General features: G+C 41.1%; 2 protein-coding genes across 2 annotated transcripts in view; one reads left to right on the top strand and one right to left on the bottom strand.

Moving 5' to 3' along the window:
* LOC134611838 (actin-related protein 2/3 complex subunit 1A-A-like) overlaps nt 1-21,167 on the bottom strand; it is a 30,228-nt gene extending 9,061 nt beyond the window's left edge. Inside the window, exons 1-6 of the mRNA XM_063456098.1 lie at nt 21,058-21,167; nt 14,817-14,901; nt 13,678-13,782; nt 9,256-9,478; nt 1,167-1,274; nt 589-795 (exon numbers count right to left, since the gene is read on the bottom strand). Coding sequence (XP_063312168.1) covers nt 589-795; nt 1,167-1,274; nt 9,256-9,478; nt 13,678-13,782; nt 14,817-14,880 — 707 coding nt within the window. The 5' untranslated portion in view covers nt 14,881-14,901; nt 21,058-21,167. The remainder of the gene's footprint in view (nt 1-588; nt 796-1,166; nt 1,275-9,255; nt 9,479-13,677; nt 13,783-14,816; nt 14,902-21,057) is intronic.
* GNA13 (G protein subunit alpha 13) overlaps nt 1-23,253 on the top strand; it is a 598,177-nt gene that overhangs the window by 287,211 nt on the left and 287,713 nt on the right. The gene's annotated exons all lie outside the window — the stretch shown is intronic.

Below are 23,253 nucleotides of genomic sequence, written 5' to 3'. Positions count from 1 at the left end.
AAGAGCTATAAGGATATGGAATTATCTGCCTGAAGAGGTGGTTTTATCAGAGTCCATACAGATGTTTAAACTGCAATTGGATAAATACTTGCAAAAACATAACATATAGGGATATAATTTCTAATTAGTGGGGTAATAGCTGCTTGATCCAAGGAGACATCTGACTGCTATTTTGGGGTCAATAAGGAATTTTTTCCTAGTTTGATGCAAAATTGGAAGCGCTTCAGACTGTTTTTTTTGCCTTCTTTTAGATCAACAGCAACAACATATGGAGGAAGGCTGAACTTGATGGACGCAAGTCTCTTTTCAGCTATGTAACTATGTAATTATTGTAACTATGTAACGTGTTTTTGATGTTTCCTAAATACAAACATTAAAGTCTGTACGGTGTAGGAGAATATTTTTTCTAAACTAAAAATTGTGAAGAATTGGCAATTGATTTCATCACAAAATAGAAGAATTCTTCAACTAAGCTATTTTTACAATTTGGGTTACTTTGGACTTAAATTTTCACTTTCCTAGTGACCTCTTGGTTTATTGAATAGCCACAATGTTTGCAAAGAGGCTTCTGACTGATTTCTTACTTACATTTTGTCTTGCGTTGAGTCTGCCACGTTGACTGAGCTGTTATGGTCGACCCATGCGAGGTATTGCCCGCTCGGAGAGAAACAAACACTGTGCACCCAACCACCTTTCTCCCCTCTTTCATACAAGAGCTCTCCAAACGGCATCTTTGTACCCCACAGTGTTGCACTTGGCTTGTCTTCGATTTCTTTCACATATGCTGAAAAAATTCTGTGCAAAACCCCACATACATTATGCAAGAGAATAATATACTGTAAAAACATGCTCCCCTAACTGAGTATTGAAGAAGAGAGGCCATTTACTCTCCAGAGACTTTTTCTCATCACATCCAAAATGTTTCAACTGTTTTACTTTGCTCGTTCTACTGTAAGACTATTATAGATATACACCAGCTTTTATATATCACGGATTCCACTGAAATACTACTCCATGCATCTCCTATCATTTCTGCAAATTACCCCATGACAGAAAGAGCATCAGTAATTAACTGTGATGCAATAATTTCTTTTTTTGCTTATAGTAGAACGGACAACATTATATGACCACATGTATCTGACACAATCCTGTGAAAAGTATTTTACCTGCACTGGAAATCGCTGCTGCCCGCGGCAAGGAGTACATTGTTGGGGTGCCACGCTAGGCCTAGTATGGTAGACTTGATTGACTTTTTGATGTGCTTACTCAGCCACCTGGAGGAAAAAAATTCAATGAGATAGTAAAGTCTCTCTACCGCTGCTTGCTAATATCTGTTACTACGTTTTGTAGCAGCTACCATCACGATTAATGACAGTGTTACTGGCTGCCGCATCTGAAAGCCCCTCACTAAGTAAAAGCTAACATCTACTTAGCAACTAATTCTGTTTCCAACCCTGTTGCTTCTTATTATCGGTTGCTGCTAACCCAAAAAACGTAAATCGCCTTGATTGACTGAAGTTGAAGGGCCACTATGGTCATCAAAAGACTTTAGCTTAATGAAGCAGTTTTGGTGTATAGAGCATGCCCCTGCAGTCTCACTGCTCAATTATCTGCCATTTAGAAGTTAACCCCTTCAGGACCGGCCTGTTTTTGCGATGTTTGTACGTTAAGGACCAGAGCAGTTTTAACACTTTTGTGGTGTTTGTGTTTAGCTGTAATTTTCCGCTCTCTCATTTACGGTTCCCATACAAGTTATATACTGTTTTTTTCACGACAAGAAGGGCTTTCTTTACATACCAGTATATATATTATGTCATATATTGTATTTAAAAAAAATAATAAAATATGGTGAAAAATAAAAAAAAAAACATGTTTTTGGACTTTTACTTGAAAAATCTTTTACTTATCTACAAAAGCTAATGAAAAAAACTGCTAAATAGATTCAAAATTTTGTCCCGAGTTTAAAAACACCCAGTGTTTACATGCTTTATTGCTTTTTTTTGCAAGTTATAGGCCTATAAATACTAGTAGGAAATTGCTGTTTCAATATATATATATTTTAAATGTATCAATAGTGACATTGTTACACCGTTATCTGTCATAAATCCCCGAAACACACCTAACATGTACATATTTTTTAAAGTAGACAACCCAGGGTATTCAAAATGGGGTATGTCCAGTCTTTTTTAGTAGCCACCTAGTCACAAACACTGGCCAAAGTTAGCATTTATATTTGTTTGTGTGTTAAAAATGCAAAAAACGCTAACTTTGGCCGGTGTTTGTGACTAAGTGGCTACTAAAAAAAGCTGAACATACCCCATTTGCAATACCTTGGGTTGTCTTCTTTTGCAAATGGTATGCCATCATGGGGCTAATTCTCATTCCTTGGCTACCATACGCTCTCAAAGGCAACCTAACCAATCTGACAAATTTCAATTAAAAAAAAAAAGTAAAATCAAGCCTTATATTTGACCCTGTAACTTTCACAAACACTATAAAACCTCTACATGTGGGGTACTGCTATACTCAGGAGACTTCGCTGAACACAAATATTAGTGTATCAGAACAGTAAAATATATCACAGCAATAATATCCTCAGTGAAAGAGCTGTTTGAGTGTGAAAAATGCAAAAAACTTCACTTTCACTGACAATATCATCGCTGTGATATGTTTTACTGTTTTGAAACACTAATATTTGTGTTCAGCGAAGTCTCCCGAGTAAAACAGTACCCCCATGTACAGGATTTAGGGTGTCATAGAAAGTTACAGGGTTAAACACAGTGCTAGCAAATTAAATTATCTGGACTTTTGGCCTGGGTTGGCAGGCAGGTCCCTCAAATTGCAATCATTAAAATTACTTAATTAGGTAAAAATATTACATAAATATGCACGTAGAATTTTAATATATATACATATTTATATATTTGACGTCTACGTGTATATTTATGAAATTATTTATGTAATTATGTATGTGGACATATGTATATTTCGTATTATTTTTATTTATTTATTTATACATAGATATATATATCATTACATTCTAAGTGTATTTTGATATAAATATATATATATCAATATCAAAATACTGTTAGAATAAAACTGAATATATATATATAATTTTTTTTTAATTATTAAAAATTATTTTTATTTTTTGTTATTTATTTTTATTAACATATTATTTGTATTTTATAATAATATATATATACCATATATATAGTTATTATATATGTATATATTCGTGTGTAATTTAAATATAAGTGTATTTTTATAATTATATACGTATATATAAATATAAAAAAACACTTAGTGTGACATTGTATATATGATATATATACATATATTATATATAGGTATATATAGATATAATACATGTATATATAGCATATATATATATACACATATTATTATTTTTTTTACACAGATTTTTTTTTACACTTTATTTTTGATTTTACAGATGCAGGGAGACTGCCTGTCAGCACAGACAGTCCCCCTGCAGGCAGATACACAGACCCCTATTGCGGTCATGTGATCGAGTGATCACATGGCCGTGGGGTCCTGATCTGCCGAGGGGGGACTGCCCGGGCAGACAGGCAACCCCCCTGGACCGGGAGGAGAGCTGATCGCCGCCGTGGGACCGACGGCGATCAGGTAAGTAGCCCAAAACCGTTATGACGGTTCAGGACCGTCAGCGGTCCAAACGCACGTTTTACCGCTGACGGTCCTGAACCGTCAGCGGTCCTTAAGGGGTTAAATTACCTTTGTTTCTGTTTATGCAGCACTAGTATAAACAGGCCCTGGCTGTGGCTGACACAGCCTGCATTAAAAAAATTGTTTAATTTTCAATCAGTTGTTAACTCACTTAAAAAGTTTTTATCTCCTGCTGTGTAAATGTAACTTTAATCACATGCACACGACTCCTGCCAGGCCTAGCAAGCTATTAACAGAGCACGAGATAAGGAATTCTAAATTAAATTGAATTTACAGTGAAGGAAGTGTAAGCATTAGATGACTCTTGGCAGGAAGTGTTTAGGAAGGCTGCGTAAGTCACATGCAGGGAGGTGTGGCTAGTGCTGCATAAACAAAAGGATTTAACTCCTAAATGGCAGATAATTGAGCAGTGAGACTGCAAGGGCATGATCTATACACCAATACTACTTTATTAAGCAAAACATATTTTGGTGACTATAGTGTTCATTTCATTGACAGTTAAATATACATCTTCATAAAAAACACATATTAAATATATGGCACTACATTGAAACTCTAAACCACTTAGAGCATAGTAAACCGTTTCAATGAGTAATAAATTAAATGAAAAGGCCAGATTCATGATGTAAAAAATAAAGTAATTTTTTCTAATAAAATAGTGCGGGTTTGATACATACGACCTCTACCATACTGGCAATGCCCTGCAACTTAAAGACGTGGTTGCGAACAATAAATTAAAAAGCCTAACTCAACTGACGTCTAATGCGACTCCGACAGGTAACCATAGTTTACATTACGACCAACTAATCCACTTTATTAAAAGTTCCAATCTCTTACAAAAGGATTTACGGACCTTGACTACCTTTGAACAACTTTGATCAGACCACACACTCACAAAAAAGGTTGTCTCCACCATGTATAATATGTTAAGGGAGACACGGGATCTAACTTTGCCAAACTGCACAGGGAAATGGGTAGGGGAACTTCAAATACATATCTCACAGACAGAATGGAGCACTATCTTCCTAAATGCGCACAAATCTACCACATCTATTGTAGCTCAAGAGAGTAATTATAAACGTATCACTCGCTGGCATTACACCCCAGCTAAAATTCAACAAATACACAGTTCGGCCTCGCAGAACTGCTGGAGAGGCCAACACGAGCAAGCCCATCATGCCCACATATGGTGGCAATGTCCGATGATAGTAACCTATTGGAAGAGAATCCACACCATGACCCAAATGTTGCTCCATGATACCATCCCATTCGCAACGCAAGGTCCGCAACACTATCTGGTTTAAAGAGAGAAAGGGACACCCTTTTCAAGTACCTGGTTATGGCAGCGGCACAGCTCATACCTAAGTAGTGGAAACACAGGCAAATCCCAACTCTCAGAGAGTGGATAGGTAGGGTAAACTAAATCAGGCAAATGGAAGAAATAACGTACGCAAAAGCAAAGAATTTCCGGACCTTTTCACAGGTTTGGGAACCATGGCTACGCTTCCTAGCATCTAAGCCCATCACCCAAACGAAAAACGAATACATCTTGTCGTGCTCCCCCCCACCATTCGCTCAATCTAAATATTTCCACATGCCGCTCCATGTAAGATCTATACTAACGTGAATTAGGCTCCGCCACATCCACTCAAATCCACTCTACCAACAACTCTGCCTCTGCGGTTTACATTTTGGATACATTTTGAACTGATTTCCTTTTGAAATGTCTTGCTTGTTGATCTAGCTCACGCACGCTTTATGTGGTAATTATTGTATTAACCAACAGCATTGTAATAGATACGCTACGTTAATTCACCTTGTTAATTCATGCTTGTCAGACTACATATAATGTTCTGTAATAGGGTTTAACTATCCTGTAATACTGCTTAAATTTTCTGTATTATTGCTCAACATAATGCTAACACACGAAAAAAAAAAGTGCGGGTTTTAATTAAATGAACAATTCCCGTAGCAGAAATTAACCTTAAAAGTTATATAGATCTGCATCTAGTACGGTACAAATACATAGCTTAATACATTGTTGCAATCTCTGGTTGAGACCATCATGTGGTGACATGCTCAGTGTGAACCGATTTTTATTGTCAAGGTGTGGTTGCTATGGTGACAACTTACACTGTGCCTGTTTCTGCGCTCTACCAGCAAGTGGCTAATCTCCAAGAGGTCGGTATCTTTGTGAGCGACGTTATTGCCGTACAAAGTAACAAAAAATTGGGAAACTTGTTGGTAAATAATATTTACTTATTTCCGGCTGTTGTTAATAGCGACAGCTTGCAGCTGCTATTGAAAACGTGTCCATGGCCGGTAACTTTCAAGAAATAGTCAGGGATCATCGGTGGTTTTAGTTAATCATTATCTCGAGGAGTTTTATGATGCGAGCTGCTAGCAGTTTGAGCATTGAATTTAACAGTATCTGATAGAAGTGTGGATTTCTTACAGAGATATGTCAAGATGGAGGCATGGAAGTGCGAGCTTCTATGTTTCATTTTCTTTTTCAGACCTCACAAACACATAATTGTTAAATATATTATAAAAAATCATGGGAAGTGATGGGTTCCCCTAAACACTTCCTCTAGCCCAATGATGGCTTCCTTTAAACACTTCCTCTAGCCCAATGATGGCTTCCTTTAAACACTTCCTCTAACCCAGTGATGGCTTCCTTTAAACACTTCCGCTAACCCGGTGATGGCTTCCTTTAAACACTTCCTCTAACCCAGTGATGGCTTCCTTTAAACATTTCCTCTAACCCAGTGATGGATTCCCCTAAACACTTCCTCTAGCCCAATGGTGGCTCCCTGTAAACACTTCCTCTAACCCAGTGATGGCTCTATTTAAACACTTCCTCTAACCCAGTGATGGCTTCCTTTAAACACTTCCTCTAACCCAGTGATGGCTTCCTTTAAACACTTCCTCTAACCCAGTGATGGCTTCCTTTAAACACTTCCGCTAACCCGGTGATGGCTTCCTTTAAACATTTCCTCTAACCCAGTGATGGATTCCCCTAAACACTTCCTCTAGCCCAATGGTGGCTCCCTGTAAACATTTCCTCTAACCCAGTGATGGCTCTCTTTAAACACTTCCTCTAACCCAGTGATGGCTTCCTTTAAACACTTCCGCTAACCCAGTGATGACTTTATTTAAACACTTACTCTAACCCAGTAATGGTTTAATTTAAACACTTCCTCTAACCCAGTGATGGCTTCCTTTAAACACTTCCTCTAACCCAGTGTTGGCTCCCTTTAAAACACTTACCCTAACCCAGTGTTGGCTCTCTTTAAACACTTCCTCTAGCCCAGTGATGGCTCCCTTTAAACACTTCCTCTAGCCCAGTGATGGCTGCCTTTAAACAAGCTGCTAGCAGTTTGAGCATTGAATTTAACAGTATCTGATAGAAGTGTGGATTTCTTACAGGGATATGTCAAGATGGAGGCATGGAAGTGCAAGCTTCTATGTTTAATTTTCTTTTTCAGACCTCACAAACACATAATTGTTAAATATATTATAAAAAATCATGGGAAGTGATGGGTTCCCCTAAACACTTCCTCTAGCCCAATGATGGCTTCCTTTAAACACTTCCTCTAACCCAGTGATGGCTTCCTTTAAACACTTCCGCTAACCCGGTGATGGCTTCCTTTAAACACTTCCTCTAACCCAGTGATGGCTTCCTTTAAACATTTCCTCTAACCCAGTGATGGATTCCCCTAAACACTTCCTCTAGCCCAATGGTGGCTCCCTGTAAACATTTCCTCTAACCCAGTGATGGCTTCCTTTAAACACTTCCGCTAACCCAGTGATGACTTTATTTAAACACTTACTCTAACCCAGTAATGGTTTAATTTAAACACTTCCTCTAACCCATTGTTGGCTCCCTTTAAAACACTTACCCTAACCCAGTGTTGGCTCTCTTTAAACACTTCCTCTAGCCCAGTGATGGCTCCCTTTAAACACTTCCTCTAACCCAGTGATGGCTGCCTTTAAACACTTGCTCTAACCTATTGATTGCTTCCTTTAAACACTTCCTCTAACCCAGTGATGGCTACCTTTAAACACTTCCTCTAAACCAGTGATTGCTCTCTTTAAACACTTCCTCTAACCCATTGATGGCTCCCTTTAGACACTTACTCTAACCCAGTGATGGCTCCCTCTAAATACTTCCTCTAACCCAGTGATTGTTGTCTTTAAACAGTTCCTCTTACCTAATGGTCACCCCCTCTAAACACTTCATCTAACCCAATGATTTCTTCCTTTCAACATTTCCTCTAACCCAGTGATGGCTCAATTTAAACACTTCTTCTAACCCAGTGATGTCTCCCTCTAAATACTTCCTCTAACCCAGTGATGGCTCCCTCTAAATACTTCCTCTAACCCAGTGATTGCTGCCTTTAAAACACTTCCCCTAACCCAGTGATGGCTCTCTTTAAACACTTCCTCTAACCCAGTGATGGCTCCCTTTAAACACTTCCCCTAACCCAGTGATGTCTTCATTTAAACACTTCTTCTAACCCAGTGATGTCTCCCTTTAAACACGTCCTCTAACCCAGTGATGGCTCCCTCTAAATACTTCCTCTAACCCAGTGATTGCTGCCTTTAAAACACTTCCTCTAACCCAGTGATGGCTGCCTTTAAACACTTCCTCTAACCCAGTGATGGCTCCCTTTAAACACTTCATCTAACCCAGTGATGGCTTCCTTTAAACACTTCCTCTAACCCAGTGATGGCTCCCTTTAAACACGTCCTCTAACCCAGTGATGGCGCCATTAAAACACTTCCTCTAAACCAGTGATTGCTCTCTTTAAACACTTCCTCTAAACCAGTGATGTCTTCATTTAAACACTTCCTCTAACCCAGTGATGGCTTCCTTTAAACACTTCCTCTAACCCAGTGATGGCTTCCTTTAAACACTTCCTCTAACCCAGTGATGGCTCCCTTTAAACACGTCCTCTAACCCAGTGATGGCTCCATTTAAACACTTCCTCTAACCCAGTGATGGCTCCCTCTAAATACTTCCTCTAACCCAGTGATTGCTGCCTTTAAACACGTCCTCTAACCCAGTGATGGCTCCCTTTAAACACTTCCCCTAACCCAGTGATGTCTTCATTTAAACACTTCCTCTAACCCAGTGATGGCTCTCTTTAAACACTTCCTCTAACCCAGTGATGGCTCCCTTTAAACACGTCCTCTAACCCAGTGATGGCTATCCTTGGTACACCAGATGTTTGTGAACTGCATTATCTATTAAGCTCAGCCAGTTATGGTAACTACCATGATTAACAAAGTTCTGAACCATCCGGCTTGGTATCCCTGTTCTGGCCTGTTACTGAGAGCCTAAACTTGCCCACAGTTACTGTATGCATTCTTTGCCTACTTTATGACATAATACATCCCCTAAAAATAATTGCTGATTGAATTGTGATGTTCCTGGAGAGAGCCAGAGACATGTGATGAAATATTTCCTTTCCCATGCCCTGGATAAAGTTCTGGCAATCCTGTCTTGTGACATAATCAGTCACAATAAGTCATCTCACTCACCAGTCATTTTCTTTCTCAAAATAACAGATGGAGATAGTCTGGGAGCCGCTCCCTACTGCAATCTTGTTCTCCTGCGGTGACCACTTGACGCAAGTCGCGGCGCGGTTAATGCGCAGAAGTACTAGCGTTGGTTTCCACACTCCATCTCTTAGCGACCACACATAAGCGTTTCTGTCCGCAGCGCAGGTCACGATGCGGTTAGAGTTGGGCGCCCAATCAATGCCTACAAAATATTCAGTGTTCGTTACATTTCTCCATTATAGCATAACAAATGCATTTCCATTGGATAAGAATGAAGAATTAAAAAAAACATATAGAGTAAATTTTAATGTTTGTTTTAAACAACCTCACACAAACATTTTTATTTCTATAAAGTCCAGAGGAAACAACATGCAATACAGTATTTTTCCTTCTTTAAGATCAAAGATAAATGAATAAAATGATATTTGTTTTATAAACTAAAGGGTCACTTTAGCAAGTTTAGCAAGACCTTATCCCTGACGAAGGAGTTGCTTACTCCAAAACGCGCGTCGGATCACTTATTGGGGGGGATTCCGAGTCACTGGACCTCGGCACAGCTCACCACACTATTCACGATGCACTAAAGGAATCCTCCTTCCTTTTCTTACCACATGGTTATGATTTTCTATATCTCTCTAACTATTTCTTCTAGAGTCTAACTATATCTAACAGGACAATACTATCTAGTTTAATGACTTAGCCTAGAACACCCACGAAGGTGTTTATTAGCAGAAGTAAGGGAAATAGCCTAGATCAGGAGACAGCCTTCACTTGCTATATTAGATTCGATTGTCGTCATTTACTTTGATTTCGCTGTCCCACTGTGTTAATTAGACACCCTATATCTCTGTCTATTTCAATACTACATGAGTATTTGGTATATACATCCTTCAAGATTTAACACTGTATATGTATCAGGGGGTATATCTCCCTATTGATTTACTACACAGAGACATCTGAAGGATTTATTTTGTTCAAGGGGACCTCTACCTATAAACTCCCTTGGTAACAAAACTTAGAATAACGATTTCATTTCGGCACCAAGGGTTGATATTATAGGTAATTAGAGGACTTAGAGAGCTCTCTATTTGTTGATACATAATTGCTACTGTATCTCTTTTCCTTAACAGTTCAATAAAGTTCATATGTTTTTTCAGTGGATATAGAGATACTTTTTATGTACTGTAGCAAATACATTCAACATTGCTCTGCTACTTTGCCCCTACCCACCTATTTTTTCCTGTTTATTGGGCTCTAGATTCTAAGATTTACTAGGTATTATATCTATGTGCACTTACCACCTGTAACTTTACCGGCTTGCTTGGTAGTTCCTCCCCCTCTCTCTCAAGAGGAACACCCAAGCATCTTTTATGTGTTTTCTTTTTTTCTACAATTAAAGGGTTCATGCCCAGATTGGGTGGAGCTGGTACCACCCATCCTGACCGATTTTTTCCTAGCCACAGATCTGACGTTTTGCCAGTCTGCGACCAAGGAGAAAATACATCTTTATTTTTATATTTGGTCACTTTAGCAAGTTTGCATAATTCAATTTCCAAAGCTGATGAGGTGTAAAAGACAGGCACAGCTCTGAGAGTGGCTTAGAACTGCTATGGTTTGTAAAATCGGTTGTCTTGTACGTGGTGTCTGGCTGCTGTGCACACAGCATTGGCTGAGCTTTCTCCTACCAGGGGTGTGAGCCACTCGGCACAACACAAGTCTTCCCTGAACAGTAAACCCCGCAGTGCGGCTGCTATCAGTTTACAAAGCGGTTCAACTCAGTGATGGGTCTAACTGCGCCTAGGCATACACTATGTATCCCATAAATGACTGCTGTGCCGGGGGACGGAGCCTAGCGTCTAACCTGAACGGTCGCATCTCCACAGAGCTCCCGGACAATAGGCCTGAATTACGCGTAAAACTCAGCAAATCTCAACAAAAATCGACCCTGCGGGACCCCCAACCACTCGCAACACTATGGGGCGAAAAACAAAGAAACCAAGGGCCGACAAACCAAACCTAAGCATGAACATAGGGGACTTATGGCGGCAAGCACGCGGCGCCTCGCAAGCCAAGATGGCGTCTTACCCCGACGAAAGCTCCGACTTCTCGGACGATCACACCATGGGGTCAGAGGATCTCCTCATGCCGGCACCCCAAAGACCGATAGTGACCACGGCACCACCCTCCACCCACAAGGACTCATCTCCAGTGACCAAGGCCGACATGCAGGAGCTGTTGTCGGGCCTCCGACAAGACATCCACACGGACGTTGCCGCACTCCGTGCTGACCTCCAAGGCATAACAAGCCGTATGGGAGCTCTGAAAATGGACTCCCACAACACCAAACAGCAAGTAACACACCTTCAAGCAGAGATGAAATCCCTACGGGGACACCATGCCGCCCTGGAAAGGAGGATCACGTCCATGGAGGACACCAGGCGGTCCAAGAATTTGAAGATAAGAGGGGTGGGGGAGACGGTGCCAGACGCTGAATTGCCGCACTTTATGAGACGCCTCCTGGGATCAATCTTGCCCTCTAAACAGGCAAGACAGATAGTGATAGAGCACCAGTTCAGAATACCTAAATCCACCAAAGCCCCTACTGAGGCTCCAAGGGATCTAATAATACGTTTCCAGACCAGGCAGGATAAAGCGGCGGTGTTGAACGCCTTAAGGGGACTCACACCCTACCTGTTCGAGAACTCGGCCCTCTACTTCTTTGCGGATCTATCTGGGGAAACGCTAAAATGGCGGAGATCCCTGCAGCCTCTCACCTCGCTGCTCCGTGCACATGCCATTACCTACCGGTGGAGAGCAGCCCAAACCCTGCTGATCACACACGGAGGGCACTCCTACCCAATACACCGGCTGGAAGAAGCAAATGCGATACTAGGAAACCTTGGTCTCCCGCCTGATTCTGTTTCCAAAGCCACGACCAACCCAGTAGACACACCACATAACTGGGACCCGGCGACGGTGACCACCTTTGTACCACGGAAGCCCCGGCAGCCCGCCTACGCAACGGTCACGACATGAAGGTGCAGCGCGGAGGGAAACCTGCAGTCTTCCCCCGCTGAGGACAAGCTGCTCCCCATGTGTCACCCAGTCACGGTCAGGACAGCCACCACAAAGTTAACGATGACTGACTGAACTGTGCTTGACATTTAACGCATACCCTGTTGTTGATAAAACTACCCGCAATTACCTCTATAGCTAGTTGGCTAATTTAAATGCCCACTCATTGTTATTGTTCTAATCTTGCCTACCTCGATCTAATTGGTCTAATCTCACTTTGTTTAATTTTATTGTATCGTGGTTGACCTTTCATACTGTATACTGTGCAGGACCTACCACCATTCACCTTACTGGTCAGACTCGACCGTAGCTCCCTTATTTCTTCACGTACACAATAGACACTCCCTCCTACCGTACTTCCTCCACACACATACCAAACACAATACCACGATCGGACGATCCCTCCAGGACGACACCATACACCATAGGTGCACACCCACACACCCAACTACACAACTCAGACTACTCGTTCACCTCCGGGTGCGACTCTCACACTGGCTATCAGCCAGGGAAATCGCTAATGCCTGAGCTCTGGCATGCTGGAACCAAACTCTCACCGACAAAGTAGAATGTACAGGCACATTTAGTCCCACAGTTTTTGTTGTTCTGTTCTTTCTCTTGTTAGGCACACAATGACGGATAGGGGAACAAACAAACAAGGGATAGGGAACAGCGGAGAAGGAAAGGCAAAGTTACACAGACATAGCCAGGAGTAGACCTCTTGCATTTTGTTTTTAATATGTTATCTTTATACTACATTAAAAATAAGGGGTTATATTTTTATCTTATAGTTTCCCTTTAAGCACAAGTTTCTGTTTTGTGATGTTTGCTGGCTTTTCGTGTTATTTTAGATTGATTAACACTAGTTTATACATATATAATTAGAATTATTTTTGAACACCCATCTACCGGTAATCCCCGAATATTGCAACCCAAAATTTCGTATTCTAATTAAAACTACATACTGATGATTATAGATTAATATAACTAGGTATATTTATTAGAACGTAGGGTATCAGTATAGAGCTGGGAGCTGCCATATTTAATTTTTCATGGGATTTACATGTTACCTTTCCCCTTCGATAAACCTGATTGGCCAAGTTGCCTTAGAATGATAGAGTTAGGAAAAGAATTAGGAGATCAGGGCAGGCCATTAATTGGTTTTGCAGATTTTGACTTTGACAGGGGTTAAAAAGAGTTACACTAACTGAGCAGAAAAAAAAGCAAACGTTACAGGCAGCTGAAATGAATACATTTAAATTATTATAGACATAAGGCCAACGTCCGAAGCCACTGACCGTCATTTAAACTGGTTTGGTTACCCACCTGTGACCCTCCCATTGTGTTCTGAGAGTTCGTGAATTTTTTTCCACTCAGTGTCCACTTTCTGGTAAATTTGAACTGCGTGGTTATTGGGACTAATGGCAATTTCTGTACAAGAAAAATAAAATGAGTGTTATTTATACAAGACAACAAAAGTTTGTGTTTATACAGTTGGCAAAACTACCCTTTGCCCTTAAGGCTACCTAGTTTGTTTTATTTTATTCATAACCATTCCTATTAAAGTGATTATGTAAAAAGGAACAGGCTAGTGATCCTGTTATATAAGTGTATTTGACTGTGGATTTAGAATCTGTCTCTGTTTTGTCTGCAGGTGCTTTTGTTATCCAGCTACGTGAACATCGTCTATATACTGTTTACCTTTCCTGCTAGAATTCTGTGCCAACAGCACAAACAATCCTGTAGGTAAATAGGCAGTACATACATACATATATGCCAAGCCAATTCACAAAGGTGCATGCATAAATATAGAAAGCACCTGTGTGAATGCAGACCACACCTGAAAAATGCAAGCAGTGGAAGTATTGGTAGCACCTATATAATTGAAGGTTGAACTTTTTTAAAAACAAATGAGTGAATTTAATCCACCCCTACATATAGTACATGTCGAACCTCATCGTAGCTGCCAACATTTAAAAAAAATCCAGAAAAGCAAAGACACACACACACACACACACAGATACACTTAAACCGATGCACAGAGACACACACACACACACACACAGATACACTAAATTTAAACCGATGCACAGAGACACACACAGATATGCACAGATACACTTAAACCGATGCACAGAGACACACACAGATATACACAATGACACACATGCACAGATACACAAACACGGGCACAATGACACACACCAAAAAATAAACACATATTTTGACCAACTTCTTTTGTACCCTTGGTTGGCTACACAGACTGCACTAGTGGTAGTCCCACTTGGAATGCAGGACAAGTACTGGGATTCATTTTTGCAGGGGACGAAGCATGAAACATGGGACTGTCCTGGCAAACTCAGACAGTTGGCAGCTATGCCTTATGACTACAAGTACAAACTGTAAATATAGGCTGTACCCCTTATAGGCAGCACAATAATTACTTTGAAATGCAATTTACTTACGTGTCCTATCTTTGTTCCAAGCATGACAAGATATGGGGTCAATCCCAAAACTGTACAGGGACATTGTGTGTTCAGATTAATGAATCTACAAAAGAGATATATAGAAATAATAGAACAGTTACAATAGATAATAGAATAGAGAATAGAAAGATAATATGTATATAAATGTAATACAATACACTACTAATTGTAAAACAATTAATATCAAGTGTAAAACAATCTAACATTTCCCCATATCAATAAAGCTAAGCCATTGTAGTATGTTGGAACACAGAGCTCTCTCTCTTAAAATTGACATACTGAGACATGATTGATAGGACAGCACAAACCAATCACAGCCGTATTCTGCATTAACCATTGGTCATCACAGATGTTGTTTGATCCAGTCTGTTCACTAGACATCTGCCCACTAAATGGAGACACTGAGCAACAGAGATTTGGGGGTACAACAAATCTTTTTGGGGGTGCAAAATAGGGGTTTTGGGTGCAACAGAGTTAAGTTTTGGGTGCAGTGCTTGGGTTCGGTGACAGCTAATTACGTCATATGACTTTTTTCTGGTATTTTGTTTTGTTTCTTTACTAAATAAAAATAGTTTTGTTCCATGACCCCATCCCTTCCATTCTCTCCATCCATATTTCTTATTTATTTCCATTTATTTAATTATTCTTATTACTGGGAATTCTGACAGTCGTGTCTACATGTCCACATTCATATTTAACCTGATACATTCTTTCGATGTATCCTAATTTGGGCCTTACCCATTAAATCTTTGTCACTACAAGGTGCAGTGGTTATAGTACTTAGCACAACCCTTTAAAGACAAGTATCATCATTTCTAATATTTTAGTTATATTTCCATAAAAAACACTATTGCATACATGAGACAGGTTGTTAGCCCATATTAGCAAGGAATATCATGTTATATAATGGGTATTTCATATGGTATGGTACCTTTTTTGTTTAACGATCAGACAGTATCTGTTTGTTTTATCTTATTCTTTAAGTTATAACAGTGGTTCCCAAACAAGTTCTCAAGACACCCCTACCAGTCCACAATTTAGGGATTACCCATGACAGGCGCACAGTCAGATTTACCGGCATATGTGCTAAACTTACCCTGAACCCATTACGACACGGACACAGGTTATACTGTTGGAAATATTAGTCCACAGCTTTATTAATAATTAATTAAGGAATAACAAATAGGGTCATTGCCAACAAATATTATTACAGCCAACATCCACCCATATACATAACATACCCCTATCAATAACCCCACAATATTAACAATAAATAACAATCTACCGTATTTATCTGCGTATAACATGCACTTTTCCCCCCTGAAAATAGGGGAAAAATCGTGGGTGCGTGTTATACGCCGATATCCCATAATTACTTACCTGTCCTGAAGCGTGGGCCGGCTTCACAGCGCGCACCGCGGTACAGGAACTTTAATTTCAGGTTCCGGTTTCCGGCGGGACTGAAAGGAAGTGTGCACAATAGTGTGCACACTTCCTTTCAGTCCCGCCGGAAACCGGAACCTGAAATTAAAGTTCCTGTACCGCGGTGCGCGCTGTGAAGCCGGCCCACGCTTCAGGACAGGTAAGTAATTATGGGAGGGGAGGAAAGTACACTATGGGAGGGGGAGGAAAGTACACTATGGGAGGGGAGGGGGAGGAAAGTACACTATGGGAGGGGAGGGGGGAAGTACACTATGGGAGGGGAGGGGGGGAAAGTACACTATGGGAGGGGAGGGGGGGAAAGTACACTATGGGAGGGGAGGGGGGGAAATACTATGGGAGGGGAGGGGGGGAGAATACTATGGGAGGGGAGGGGGGGAGAATACTATGGGAGGGGAGGGGGGGAGAATACTATGGGAGGGGAGGGGGGGAGAATACTATGGGAGGGGAGGGGGGGAGAATACTATGGGAGGGGAGGGGGGAGAATACTATGGGAGGGGAGGGGGGGAGAATACTATGGGAGGGGAGGGGGGAGAATACTATGGGAGGGGGGGAATACTATGGGAGGGGGGGAGAATACTATGGAAAGGGGGGGAGAATACTATGGAAAGGGGGGGACACTATGGGATGAGGGGGGAACACTATGGGATGAGGGGGGAATACTATGGGATGAGGGGGGGGAATACTATGGGAGGGGGGGGAATTTTTGGAATTTCATTCTAAAAATGAGGTGCGTGTTATACACCGGTGCGTGTTATACGCTGATAAATACGGTAATTAACATATTAACACAGAAACTAGCCGTCCAATATGACCACATTTCCACCAGACTAAATTGTAGGGGTGTACCAAGACACTGCTACACACACAAGTTCAATTGTAGGGGTGTACCAAGACAGGGTGCGGTGGCGCCATCCACTTCCACTCGGGGCAACCCCAGTAAAGGTCGGCGCGATGTTGCCTTGGCTAAACTGTTACGGTAACCAGGGTGATGCTCAGTTATTGTTGGAAGGGTTTTCAAAAGGGTTTGGCATTCCTTTCAAGGATAAGGTTTTGAGTCGATTGTGTGACAACTTGAAGTCGGTCGCGGAGCGTCCGAAAGTGGTCAGAGAGAAATTGGCTAAAGAGGTTCAGCTGGGTAGGATGGCGGGGCCGTTCTCAGAACCTCCTTCGGCGGACTTACGGATTTCACCTTTGGGCTTGGTGCCTAAGAAAGAACTGGGTAAGCTCCGCCCAATCCATCATTTGTCATATCCGAAAAGTTCTTCGGTGAATGATGACATTGATGCGGCCCTGTGTTCTGTCTCCTACGCATCATTTGACCAGGCAGTTAGGTTGGTTCGGAAGGCAGGATGCGGGGCATTGATGGCGAAGGCTGACGTAGAGTCGGCTTTTCGATTACTGCCGATTCATCCGGATTGTCACCATCTGTTAGGTTGCATGTTCGACGTGGCATATTTTGTGGACCTTTGCTTGCCTATGGGCTGCTCCATTTCATGTTCCTACTTCGAAACGTTTAGTTCCTTTTTGGAGTGGGTGGTGAAGGAGGAATTGGGTAGGTTCTTTAGTGACTTCTTGTGTGTGGGCACTGCCGTGTCAGGCTGTTGTGGCCATACCTTGCGGTCTTTGGAATGGGATATTGGCCTCCACCGCAGCTGATCTGGCCCCAGCCAGGGGCTGTACCAGATTCCTTCCCGCTACCTGGACCCCCCATGGCCGTTTCCTCCGTGCCCCTGGGCACCCATGTCCTGCCACACACTCCCAAGGATACAAGGTCGTGGGGCTCGACTCACCGAGACCAGTAGGGGCATCTCCAGCATTGGTCACAGACCTGGGGGCACTCCCTGTCACACCGGAGCCCGCCGTCCTCAGCACCCGACCTTTCCTGCTAGCTGCCAACCGACGGAGTGCAGCCTGACCTGGGAGACGCAGACGTGTAGCCTCCTGTCCCCGACCCGCACCAGCAATGCCACCTGGCATAGACATTTTCCCAGCTTGCTAGCTGGCACTCAACTTCTCTTGGCTGCTATGCCTACCTCCTGGCTTTGTCAAGGCCTTGTATGGGTGCCTTGAGGACTGGTTTGGGAACCACTGAGTTAGAAGATTTTGCCTGCGCATTTTATTGACACAGTTGTTCTTTTACATCCGAGCATTTGCTATGTTTGTTGTTGCTGTCTTTAAATAATTGTTTATGAAATTGTGAGCTCTTTGCCTTTTGTTCCCGTATGTCATACACATTTTGTAAGAATTAAATATTTGTCTTGTATCCTATGGTACAGCACTACAGAATATTTTGGCGCTGTATGTATAAATAAACAATTTAAAAATAACACTATTTTGTGCAATTAATTAAGTGATGTAAAGAGTATATATTTGATTATCTGCGCTGGTAGCTTTGACACTGGATTTTAAACAGCAGCTGATCAGGTTTTCTATTTCCGTAATATGTTGAGACTTGAAAGGGAGCCAGGATAGGTTAGGACTTGATCTGAGATCTTGGTGTATTGAGAACAGCCTTTAAGAATTTCAACAATGCCAGAATATTCAGCTTTATATTACTGTTAATTGCTAAACTTCAGATGGAAGAGCCATTAACACTTCCTACTCAATAAAAAGATTGCTCTTTTAAGCTATGCCAAAGTGTTTACACTCTAAGCAGTGAGTTATGATGAGTTGTGGGCCGAATTGCAAAATTAAGAAAAAAAGGAGATTCTTTGAAACAACTCACCACTTAGTAATTAGCATTTTCCTTGTTTTTCTGAATCAACTGTAATATGACTGCTGAATAGATGTTGAAATACTTAATGTTGCACTTCACGTTTCACGTACAAAATTAATTAAAATCAAGATTAGATCTCTATGGAAATGTAATGTGTTGTGTGAATGCAGGTCAGATAAACTAAATACAAACTTACATTCAGGATGGTTTTAAAGGGCTATCACATTCCATAGAGTGGTTATGTAATGTTAAAAATAGCTCAGCCACAGAGAGTACCTGTGGAGAGAGGCTGAGAGGCTACAGTTTAATTAAAGAAACACTGTTGGTTCCAAAGTAGTGATTGCAATGGTCAAGAAGAAAGGAATCTTTGGGTGCTGTACACTTTTTTTTTTGTTAAAATGTTTTTGAGTGATTGGACAATAAAAAAAAGTAAGTATCTACTGGCACTCAATGCCTGTCCCCTAAACTGATGCTCAGATAATGCAGAAGTTTCATTGTGGACAATCTGTGCAAAGCTGAACATTGTTATGGGTTACTTAGCTGATCACTCAAACAGGGGACTTGATCTTTAAAAGCATGACATAGAGCCTAGATTCCTCATTTAATAAGCCCCTGATAGTCTTACATTTCTCGCTTGGTAACAGAAATGAGAGCTCATTTGCTACAAAATAATGGTAATTCTCAGCACTTGAGCAAATCAAACAAAAAATATCTTCCAACTTTATTGTTTATCTATCTCGGCTGGTGGGTGGTGGCTGACACTCCTTAATCATAAGACATTCCTGTGCTTCGAGTTTTAGTAGGATATATCAGGACGCCTTGTGCATTCAGGGTAATTATAACCAGCATTTAAGTCAACATAGATTTTTATACATCAGTCCCATGCGTCTAGTGAAAGAAGTCCGTCTCACGCACTGACCTCTCTAATCTGTCCTCTTGGACGTCTGATGAAGGCAATGTCACTGACCTAATGCATCCTACTCCTGCTGTCATTAGGGCCCAAGAATTAGGACTCATGGTGGGATGGAGATTCCTGGGGTTTGCTCGACACTGAACCCTTTTGCAGCCATTTTACTCCACATTGTTTGTTTGTATTTTGGAACTTGAATTATTTGCAATTGACATCATATCACCGGTGTATTTCAGAGTACCTGATAATTATACAGCGGGGATACATGATAGAAAGTAATTGCCAAAAAAAATATGTAAATATGTAAAAAACAGATAAATGGTGACGAGGGCCCTGCTCAAATTAGCTTACAGTCTTATCAACTGCACGCAAGTACTAAGTTCAGGTGTGATTTGGCTGTTCATTATTGGATATTCCGAATTCAGCCTCCATCATATGGCATTCTAGTACCATGACCTCGGTTTGTGTCTTTTTATACAGTTTACCTGTTGGACGGTGTTTCTACCAATCTGGAAGTGTTTCCTTTAACCCCTTAAGGACACATGACATGTGTGACATGTCATGATTCCCTTTTATTACAGAAGTTTGGTCCTTAAGGGGTTAAATAGACCATTTGAAGAATGCGTAATACATCTTGCTCTGACTGCACATCTATTTCTAATATCACAATGGGCAGTTACTACATGCGCTGCTACAAAATACTGAGTTTGCATCACAAGTTGCCAAAGCGGCCATATCTTTCTAAACCTATATCCTTTCTGAATTGTGATGGGCAGGGTATGAAATATATTGCCCTGTAACGTGCCATATAATTGCTGCAGGTAATAAAGAAATGATTCCATAACTCAAAGAGGAACTAATTAACTTGTGATTAGGTAAACATTTAAGCATCCCACTTTCTTTCACAAACGAATTTCCCTCCTGATGAATCCTGAATATTCCAATGTAACACTTTTCATGACCTGCTCACCAGCATGCAAAAATATCGAGAAATTTTAAAGCAATTCTTTGTTCCATTTAGTTTTAAACGAACTCCAAATTCTATTTTCAGAACATACAAACCATTTTAATGATATTATAAACAATCCCCATGCTAGGTATGATGTAATTAGTATTCTAAATCCAATGGCAGATGAGCATTGGAGGCTTACCTTGACTCACAGGCAAAGTTCCGATGTGACTCTCTGCTGTGTTCCTGCTGTATATTTTAAACTAGATTGGGTGCGGCAGCTAAAACGCTCAGAAACATTCCTTGCAGCATTTACCTGAACACAAATATGTCGAGAGGAGGAGTCCTCCTTAGATTGGTCTCACCATGCCTCAAGGCACTCTCCATATCTCGGAGAGAAGTATACATTAAAGGACCCCAAATCAGTTCATCTTAATGAAGTGGTCCTTAAGTTTTAACCGTTCAATGTAAAACAGTGTTAATTGTAACATCAAACTCTGAGCCCCCTCTGCAGAGATGGCTAACATTCGCCCCCAGATGTTTAAGGACTACATTACCCATGACAATCAGCTGAAGGTTAGGGTCAGCAGGGTTTATGGTTTGGAGGGGGCCTTTAGTTTACAGGGACCTTAGGGTTAGGAGTGAGACTTGCTTTTTTACTTCCAACTCCCATGATAGTCATCCAGACAAACACCAATAATTTCAAATCCTCCCTAACCCTAAACACCTAACTCAGAGCGCCCTAGCTTAATTAGGAACAAAAAGAATGCCACGCAGCAATCAGACCTCCCCTGATGCTTGGCCAGCATGGTGCGTTATGGGAAATATAGTCCACAACATCTGGAGTGCCGAAGGTTGCTTACCCCTGCACTAGGAGATTATAGGGTATTAGGACTCACGTGGGAGAACTTCAGAGGAGCTATGTGAATGGACAGCCCAGCATGGCTACCTGTCTTGGCAATATGGCATCCTGGCGCTTTTTGGCTTGCCGTAAGATGACTGAATAGACTTGATACAGCTCAATAAAATTGGTGCAATTCTATTATATTCCTCACAAGTCATAACGTTTTCATTTTGCATGTAGTGGAGTTAATACAAAATGGCACAGAACAGACTATAGTCTCCAAGATACCATTACCTTCATAACTGTTTCAGCCCAGCAATGCAGATGCAAAGCATGCCATATCTTCTAATAATTTTATTCGGCCAACATGATTTTGATACAACAAGCTTTCAAGAGATCCACTCTAAACGTAAAGAAATACCCAAAGACGGATCATTCCAAAATTATTTTAGTACAATAAAAAAAAGGTATTGTAAAATACTGCAATACGCCAGAATTCTCTGAAATTTGGAGAAATAAGAAAACGAAACAATGACAAACTTGCAAATATGAGCAAATCATGTGCACTGGTGCAGTTTGATAGTACTAAAATCTCTTGCACACTATCCCAAATCCCTATGCATGTTTAAATAACTGGAGGTTTTTAGTAGCACTCGAATGGCTATTGGATTGTAAGCTCCCCTGCCACATCAAGGCCATTCGAGTGCTACAAAAAAACCTCCAGTTATTTAAATATGCATAGAGATTTGGGATAGAGCGCAGGTAAATCTTTTCTTTGTCTTTGTTTATACAAGGCAGGTACATGTCTGAAATACAAAAAAATAAATAAATATTGTATGTATTGGGGCTGATGTGTACTATAGTCATTGCTGCCGCCCTGGAGTAGTGGGAGTCTGAGCGCAGGACTTATTTTTGTGTATTTGTAATAGTACTAACAGTCAGAGAAAATATTAAGTTTGTTTTCTCAAAAGATATATCTATATATAAAATCAGAAAACGTTCATTCACATTCGTGCATGCTCTCTCTATCACTTTTGCATTTTTAGGGTTATTTTTTTTTATTTTTTATGGAAAATCCTATGTGGAGCACACAAACAGGGTTATTCACTAAAAATGAGAATTCAAAGTGAATTTCAAATTTAAGGCCAGGTAAACCAAACTGAAAGCAACGCTGACATAGAGAATTCTTCCAGTTCAGGTAGTTTGACCTTAAATTTAAAATTCACCTTGAATTCTCATTTTTAGTGAATAACCCTGTTTGTGTTCTCCACACAGGATTTTCAAGTTAAAATAAGATACGTTTCTTAAGACTTCTTGTGAATGGGGAGCTACTGATTGCCTTAGAGCAGCGTTTCCCAATTGCAGGAAACAAAATGGCCACTGCGATAATTGAGGCAGCGGAGAGGGAGCTGAGCATGGGAGAGTGCTCCCTCGCCGCCCGCCTCTATTAGCGTGGCGGCCATTATCGCGGCGCTCACAACAGTGACGACGGAGCCAGAATATGACGTCACTCCGGCTCCGGCATCACTAAGAGGCATGCGAGGGAGCTAAGCA

The sequence above is a fragment of the Pelobates fuscus genome, chromosome 5 (assembly GCF_036172605.1).
Source record: "Pelobates fuscus isolate aPelFus1 chromosome 5, aPelFus1.pri, whole genome shotgun sequence".
Taxonomy (NCBI): domain Eukaryota; kingdom Metazoa; phylum Chordata; class Amphibia; order Anura; family Pelobatidae; genus Pelobates; species Pelobates fuscus.
The sequence above is the reverse complement of the archived record's forward strand: the minus strand, read 5'-3'. Positions and strand labels throughout refer to the sequence as shown.